Here is an 8,573-nt window from a genome sequence, read left to right as displayed (position 1 = left end):
TATAAAACACAGTGGTTGAACAGTTACACATATTATTAAATCCTCATCCCCACTAATATGGTTGCTATCTGTAAATATAGAAAGATGTTAGAGACCCATTGACTATATTTGTCATGTTGTATTACTATCCCTTTGATCAACTTACATTATGATTGAGATTTTTTTGTCCTCTTTTATCCCCCTCACCCTCCCAATCCATCCACACCAATTGCTCCCCCATGGTAACCACTAGTCTCTTCTCATTGTTTCTGAGTCTGCTGTTTTTTATTCTGTTTTGCTTTGCTTAACAAAAGAAGTTAAGATATATGGTATTTATTTGACTCTATTAACACACATTTTATAAATTTATTTATTAACTACTACTGACCCATGAACCATTTGAGGATTTGTGCCTTCTCAAGTTTTATGAAACCTGCTTCAAATATCATCTCTAAAAATTGACTTTTGCTGATTTAATTAATCTCAGTGGACTGGCCAAAATATCTGTAGAAAACAGGGTATTGAAGAGCCTTTTGAATTTCAGAAAGGTGAAATTACTAGTCTCCTGGGGATTTCCAGGGGTACAAATAAAACATTGCCTTTCAGAGAGGGATACCTGGTAAAACAGAAGAGCCCGATACATTCGATCTCATGTGGCTTAGAGTGAAAGTCCATTCATCTTCAAGAAAGGACTCTGGTGTGCCTGATGAAGGATATTGAAGAGTATGGTCTTGGCCTTTACCGAAGCAAGTCTTTGTGAGAAGTCCTGATATGTGGCAGAGAGACCTCATGTCTCAGTTATCAGCATACCTGTGTTTACCCTTCATGTTCATTCCTTATTTGGACTCAATTTTGATTTTTATACCCCATTGGACAAAACAGATTTTTTGAAGGTATATAGACAGTATTTAATATTTTAGCTTTATTGTATATCTTATACCTTGATTATTTCATTTGATTAATTAATAAGCACTTTTCAAGGTAAAAGTTTTTTATATGAGTTGTGGATATTTAATTCAGTAAACCAATTTATAGCACGTATTTACAGCATATAAGGACATAATTGTTCTCTAACCAATTCGTTTATAGCATTACCTTATCCCTTTGCAATTGACTATGGGTTACTGAAGTATGTTAGCAGATATGGACAACCTCACCATATTCACAGAATTCCTCCTGATAGACGTCTCAAACTCCCGGGAGCTCCAAATCCTGCAAGGTTTGATATTCTTAGTGGTTTATCTGGCTGCCCTGGCTGGTAATCTAGTGACATTTATCATCATTGTTATAGATCCACATCTTCACATCCCCATGTACTTTTTTATGGGCAATTTATCCCTTAGAGATTTTGTCTACATCTCAGTCACTGTTTCCAAATCCATCACAAATTCTTTGATGGGTCATAAAGTGATTTCTCTTAGAGCATGTGCTACTCAGACTTTCCTATATATTTTCTTTGAATCTGCAGAGTTCTTCTTCCTTGTGGTCATGTCCTATGACCGCTATGTCGCCATCTGTCACCCTCTGCACTATGCGTCCACTGTGAGCCCCCGTTTCTGCACACAGGCATCATGTGGCTCATGGGCCAGTGGGCTGGTCTATTCTGCTTTCCACACAGGGACTATGTTCAGTCATCCCTTCACTGAGTCCAATGTGATTCACCAGGTTTTCTGTGATGTACCTCAAATTATGAGCATTTCATCCCAGGCTGTGCAGTTTTCTGAGTTTGTGGCCCTTGCTGTCAGTGCCTGCTTTGTATTACTTGGCTTTGTCATCTTATTTGCCTCATATGTTCACATCTTTTCAACCGTGCTGCACATGCGCTCTGTGGACGCCCAGAACAAAGCTTTGTCCACCTGCTCCCCCCAGATCTCTACACTCACTCTGTTTATAATTACAGGATTGTTTGCTCCCTTAGGCCCTGTTTCAAACTCACCAAGCATTCAAACCCTCCTCACAGCCATGTTCTACTCCATGGTGTCCCCCTTAGTCAACCCCATCATCTTTAGCCTGAGGAACAGGGAGATTAAGTCTGCTGTGCATAGAATGTTAAAGAAAGCTTTCCAGTTCCACAGAAGAGATTTTATTTCTTAACCAGAAATTAATGTTGCTCTAATCAATGTGGAAAAATGTGAACAAAGATATTAACTTTAATTTTAAAGTTACATATTAGTAGTGGGGTCATTTAATAAAAGAGAGATGGATGTATTAATAAATTTGAAGAAAATCATTTGAACAAAATACCTGTTTGAATAAAATGAGCTATTATTTCTTGTAGCCACTGTTTTTAAACACTAATTGTTATGCAGTATGTAGTGGTATTTCATGTAGTTTTATTCCCATGATTTTGCAAGTGAATAAAGATCTAAGATGATAAATTTATTTCCTCACATGTGCACTGATATTTTTGTAAAGCTGAGATGAAAAATCAGTTCTGTTTTTCTGTAAGTTAATCCATACCTATAATTTTTCACTTTATCTCTTTATTTCAGTTTATTTTCACATTCCACAGATGAATATAAAGCATGTAATTTTATTAGATACCTATAGAAAATAATATTTGTATCTGTTAACATGCCCATCCATATGCATAAACATGCACCACATAAATCCGTTTTCAGATTGTCCAACTCTTGAAGACTTAGTAAAATAAAAGTTGATAATAGGCACATACTAGGAAACCCTGAATAACTCCTTATAGACATATAAAATAAAGAATCATAAAATAGTGTTTATTATATAATTGTGATAGTGTTTTAATTAATGCTTAGAAGTATTAATCATTTATAAGACAAATAATAAAGACATGGATATACGTTAAAGTCAGTCATTGACCTTCTTGCACATGGAACCTGGATGCATGTGATGGAGTGAGACACAGGGAAGTACAAATTTGGGGCCAGAAGAAGCTAGCCATTATGGTAGGTAGGAGAGAAAATACAGCTTAACACACATTGCATGATTCCTATCAGAGAAAAAATATTTGTTGTTCTCTGTAACCTTTAGAAGTTTTGGCGAAATTGTATGTATAATTCCTATTTCAGTGTTGAGTTAAATATTTTTATTCCAGCAGAGGGGAGGAACTTATATTTATAAAAAGACATATGATTTCCATGATTTTCAGATATACAGTAACCTTGATCTAACCTAAAATTAAATCTTAGATTGAACAAGCTATGGCATGTCATGATCTACAGCCCTAACTGAACAAACTCAAAGAAAGAACTCCCTGCAGTTTAGTTGTTAGATAAGTCAGAATTCATACTCAATATGGCCATCTGTTTTTGTTGTGTGATCCTTTCATTCTAATAAATATTACTAAAAATAAATCTCATGTCTATTTTGTTTTACCTCAAAGGGACCATTGAAGTTGCTGAGTATAACTGTTTAATTTATTCTTTCTACAGCATTGCACCTCATAGGACTCACCACTTTTCATTTATTCATACCCTCGCTCGTGAATATCTACATTATTCCAACTCACCTATGCTAATGGATTTTGTTAAAAAAGATCTCCACCCATTTCTACTCCATTCGTATGCCTCTATATGATGATTACTACACATCCTTAGAAAATTGGAAACCCATTTTTCCAATTGTTGTCATTTATGTGTTAATAAAGTTTCATCTTAGTTGTATTTCAGAATATTAGAGAATTTGAATTTCTTTTAAATGTTATATATACTGTACTTAAAATACGTGAGGGAATTACTTTATAAATATGTAAAGCTAGTTTTTTGCCATTTTTATTGAGTTACTGAATTTCTGATCATATCACTGTGATTTGAAAATATTACTGTATATATTGATTTGTTAATAATATATGTATATTCCTTTCTCACTTTGAAGAAAGAGAAGCAATTCCTACATTTACATGTCTAAGTGGTGGTGTCTTATCTTTGAAGATAGAAGTTTTATTACCAACAAACTATTTTATGTGAATTTTCTGGGTTTCAATATTATATGAGAAATTTTTATCAACCCTAGAGCATAAAAGTATCTAATTTTTTATTTTCTCTGGGATTGTACTGTATACAGTTTGATTTTAATTATTCAAATTCAAGCATTTTAGAGCAGAAAGAATGCAGGTAATTATATGTGATTTATCTCCTAATGATGATACAGTTTTATTTGTCACTATCTACAAATCCACTTTTATTTTGCTTTGGGAAAACCCTTAATTAAAATATAAATTTACCTCTAATGCATACACTTATTTATGAGCACTTTATGTTCATTCTATATATTTACTTCTCCATTATAATATTAGTCTGGCTATCTAGGGCTACTGAAGAAACATTTATTTTATTTATAAACTTGTTCTTTTTCAAGTTGTGTAATACCTGGAATACTCAGGGAAAACTGATTTTACAAATATGAGGTAATATAATCATTTTTTAGATAAAGTTAGACATGGAAGTAATACATATTAATTGCAAAATTGAAGTATAGGAAGAAATTATATATTTTAATGGTTCTCCATAAAGAAGATCCAAGTTTCCTGAAAATAATTGCACATTTATATGTATTTATCCTAAACTTCATTTTTTCTTAATTTTAAAGGCACACTTGAACACTTTCATTAAATACGTTGAGTTTGGTACAGTGCTAATATAATCCATTTCTGCATAGTGAAAAATGCATGGTTATATCAAACATTCCCTCTCCTAAGATGTACGTACTATATGTTTAGCAATTTAGAGTTGGAGAAAGGAACATGTTCACCTTCTCAAGTTTGTATTATTCTAAATATTATCAATTTACTAACTTTTTCTGTGTAGGCATTAACAGACTTAGGGCAGGAGAAGAAAGCAGGTAAAGAAAGATAAAGAAAATTCTAAATGGCTATTTTACAGGTAATTGTCATTGATGCCCTATGTGTATTATCAATACACATTTGAAGACCTTTTTCCAATGGTACACTGTTTATTCACATACACTAGCATACATTTTTACCAGGTTTATTGAGTGATAACTGAAATCCATGATGTGGAAGAAACCAAACTTTCCCTGGAGAGATGAATGGAGAAAGAAGAGTTTCACGTATATACTATGGGATATTATTCAGCCATAAAAAGAAATAAATCTTGCCATTTGTGACAGCATGGATGTATCTAGAGGATATTATGCTAAGTGTAACAAGTCAGGCAGAGAAAGACAAATACCATATGAGTTTATTTACTTGTGGAAGCTAAAATAAAAACAATACAAAATAAACAAAAGGGCAGTACACTCATAAACACTGGGAAGTGACTGGTGGTTACCATGCTGGAGGGTTTGTGATGGGGGTTGGGGAGGTTGATGGTGATAAAGAGGAACAAATATTCTTAATCATAATATAATTTGGTGAATCAGACATCTTGTGGATGGTAGTATAGAATAGAGAATACATCTACTGATTCTGTAACATGTTCCTATATGGGAAGATCAAAACTGCACTGGTCTGGGTGGGGATTTAATAATATGGGTAACTGTTGAACCACCATGTTGTATACTTGGAACTAATATAAGCTTGTATATCAATTACACTTCAATTAACAAAAAGAAAAGCATCATTGTGCAAGTTTACAGTTCAAACCATGAAAATTTAAAATCGTATATGTGGTGAATGACAACTGCAATAATGTTGCTAAACACATTACCCCACATAATTACATATTTTTGTTGTGTAACATCTTTTAGAATTTACTCTCAGCATCTTTAAATTATATAATGCAGTATGGTTAATTACATTCAACATGCTGTACATTAGATCCCCAGGACCTATCATTTTTTACTAGTTGTATAAATTTATTTTAAAATTTTTATGAAGGTATGATTGGTATACACTCTTATGAAGTTTTCACATGAAAAAAGCACTGTGGTTACTGCATTCACCCATATCATCAAGTCCCCACCCATACTCCAATGCAGTCACTGTCCATCAGTGCAGCAAGTTGCCAGAGATCCACTATGTGCCTTCTCTGTGCTACACTGTTCTCCCCATGATCCCCGAACACCATGTGTACTAAACATAATACCCCTCAGTCCCCTTCTCCCTCCCTCCCCACCTGCCCTCCCACACCCCTCTCCTTTGGTAACCACTAGTCCCTTCCTGGAGTTTCTGAGTCTGCTGCTGTTTTGTTCCTTCAGTTTTGCTTCATTGTTATACTGCAGTTGTATAAATTTTAATAAAATAATAGAGCTGTGTAACCACTACCACAATCAAGATACAGAACATGTCCACCACCTTCCAAAATTTCCCTGTGCCCTTTTTGTAGGAAATACCTTTTTCCCTCCTTACGGTGGCAACCACTCATCTCTTTATGACCCTGTAGGTTTGCCTTTTCCAGAATATCCTGTAAATATAATCATAAAGTATGTAATCTTTTCCTTAAATTAAACTTTCAATTTAAAAATAATTGTAGATTCACATGCTGTTGTGAATATTCGCACTAATGGTAATGTCTTTTAAAAACTATAGTGAGATATCAGAAGCAAGACTAGCTTTGATACATTCAAGGTACAGAACATTTCCATCACCACAAAGAAACCTCCCGTGGTCTTTTTATAGCCACGCCTACTTCCCTCCCTCCCAAGCCCCTAATCCTCACCCCTCGGCAACTACTAATTTGGTCTTTGTTTCTGATTTTGTCATTTCAAGAATGTTCTATAAATAGAATCATACAGTGTGTGTAGTACTTTGGGACTGGCTTTTTCTTTTATGTTATTTTATGGTATCATTGATATACGATCTTATGAAAATTTCTCATGAGCAACATTGTAGTATTAACATTCATCCATATTATCAAGTTGCTCCACACCCCACTGCAGTAACTGTCCATCAGCATAGTAAGATGTTATCGTCATTACTTGTCTTCTTCCTGCTGTACTGCTTCCCTGTGACCTACATACATTATGTGTGCAAATTATAATGTTCCTTAATCCCCTTTTCCTTCCCTGCTTGCCAACCCTCCCCAAACCGTTTCTTTTGGTAACTGCTAGTTACTTCTTAGAGTCTGTGAGTCTGCTGCTGTTTTGTTCCTTCAGTTTTGCTTTGATGTTATACTCCACAAATGAGTGAAATTATTTTGTACTTGTCTTTCTCCAACTGACTTATTTCACTGAGCAAAATACCCTCTAGTTCCATCCATGTTGTGCCAAATGGTAGGATTTGTTTTTCTCTTATGGCTGAATAGTATGCATTGTGTATATGTATTACATCTACTGATGGACAATTACGTTGCTTCCAAATCTTGTCTAATATAAATAGTGCTGTGATAAACATAGGGGTCCATATATCTTTTTGAATCAGGGATCTGGTTTCCTTTGAGTAAATTCCTAAGACTGGAACTCCTGGGTCAAATGATATTTCTAATTTTAGTTTTTTAAGGAAGCTTCTATTGCTTTCCACAATGATTGAACTAATTTACATTCTCGCCAACAGTGTAGGAGGGATCCCCTTTCTGCACATCCTTGCCAGCGTTTGTTGTTTCTTGTCTTTTGTATGATGGCCATCTTAACTGGTGTGAGGTGATACCTCATTGTGGTTTTAATTGGCATTTCTCTGATGATTAGTGATGTGGAGCATCTTTTATGTGCCTGTTGGCCATCTGGATTTTTTCTTTGGGGAAATGTCTGTTCAGATCCTCTGCCCATTTTTTAATCAGGTTATTTCTTTTTTGGGTGTTGAAGGAAGGGAGCTCCTTATATACTTTGGATGTCAACCCCTTATTGGATATGTCATTTATGAAAATATTCTCCCATAATGTAGGATGCCTTTTTGTCCTGCTGATGGTGCCCTTTGCTGTTTGGAAGATTTTTACTTCGATGTAGTCCCACTTGTTCATCTTTATTTTATTTCCCTTGCCCAGGGAGGTATGTTCATGAAGAAGTTGCTCATGTTGCTCATGTTTATATTCAAGAGAGTTTTGCCTTTGTTTTCTTCTAAGAGCTTTATGGTTTCATGACTTACAGTCAGGTCTTTGATCCATTTCGTTTACTATTATGTGTGGGGTTAGACAGTAATCCAGTTTCATTCCCTTAAATGCAGCTGTCCAGTTTTACCAACACCAGTTATTGAGGAGGCTGTCATTTCCCCATTGTATTCCCATGGTTCCTTTATATATATTAATTGGCCATACATGTGTGGCTCTACATCTGGGATCTCTATTCTGTTCCATTGACCTATGTGTTTGTTCTTGTGCAAGTACCAAATTGTCTTGATTATTGTGGCTTTGTAGTAGAGCTTGAAGTTGAAGAGACTAATCTCCCCAGCTTTATTCTTCTTTCACAGGATTGTTTAGGCTATTTGGGGTCTTTTGAACTTCCATATGTATTTTAGAACTATTTGTTCTACTTCGTTGAAAAATGCTGTCAGTATTTTGGTAGGAATTGCATAGAATCTGTAGATTGCTTTATGCAGGATGGCCATTTTAACAATATTAATTCTTCCTACACAAAAGCAAGGGATGAATTTCCATTTATTAGTGTCCTCTTTAATTTTTCTTGAGTGTCTTGTAGTTTTCAGGGTATAGGTCATTTACTTGCTTGTTTAGGTTTGTATCTATGTATTTTATTACTATTCTATTCTTTTTGATTCAACTGTGAATGAA

General features: G+C 34.7%; 1 protein-coding gene across 1 annotated transcript; it reads left to right on the top strand.

Moving 5' to 3' along the window:
• The first annotated feature begins 1,122 nt into the window (after positions 1-1,122).
• Positions 1,123-2,073, top strand: LOC118909471 (olfactory receptor 14I1-like). Its single transcript, XM_036879939.2, has one exon. It carries the CDS (start codon positions 1,123-1,125, stop codon positions 2,071-2,073), a length of 951 nt encoding a protein of 316 aa, XP_036735834.2.
• Positions 2,074-8,573: the final 6,500 nt, after the last annotated feature.

The sequence above is a fragment of the Manis pentadactyla genome, chromosome 13 (genome assembly GCF_030020395.1).
Source record: "Manis pentadactyla isolate mManPen7 chromosome 13, mManPen7.hap1, whole genome shotgun sequence".
Classification (NCBI taxonomy): domain Eukaryota; kingdom Metazoa; phylum Chordata; class Mammalia; order Pholidota; family Manidae; genus Manis; species Manis pentadactyla.
The sequence above is the reverse complement of the archived record's forward strand: the minus strand, read 5'-3'. Positions and strand labels throughout refer to the sequence as shown.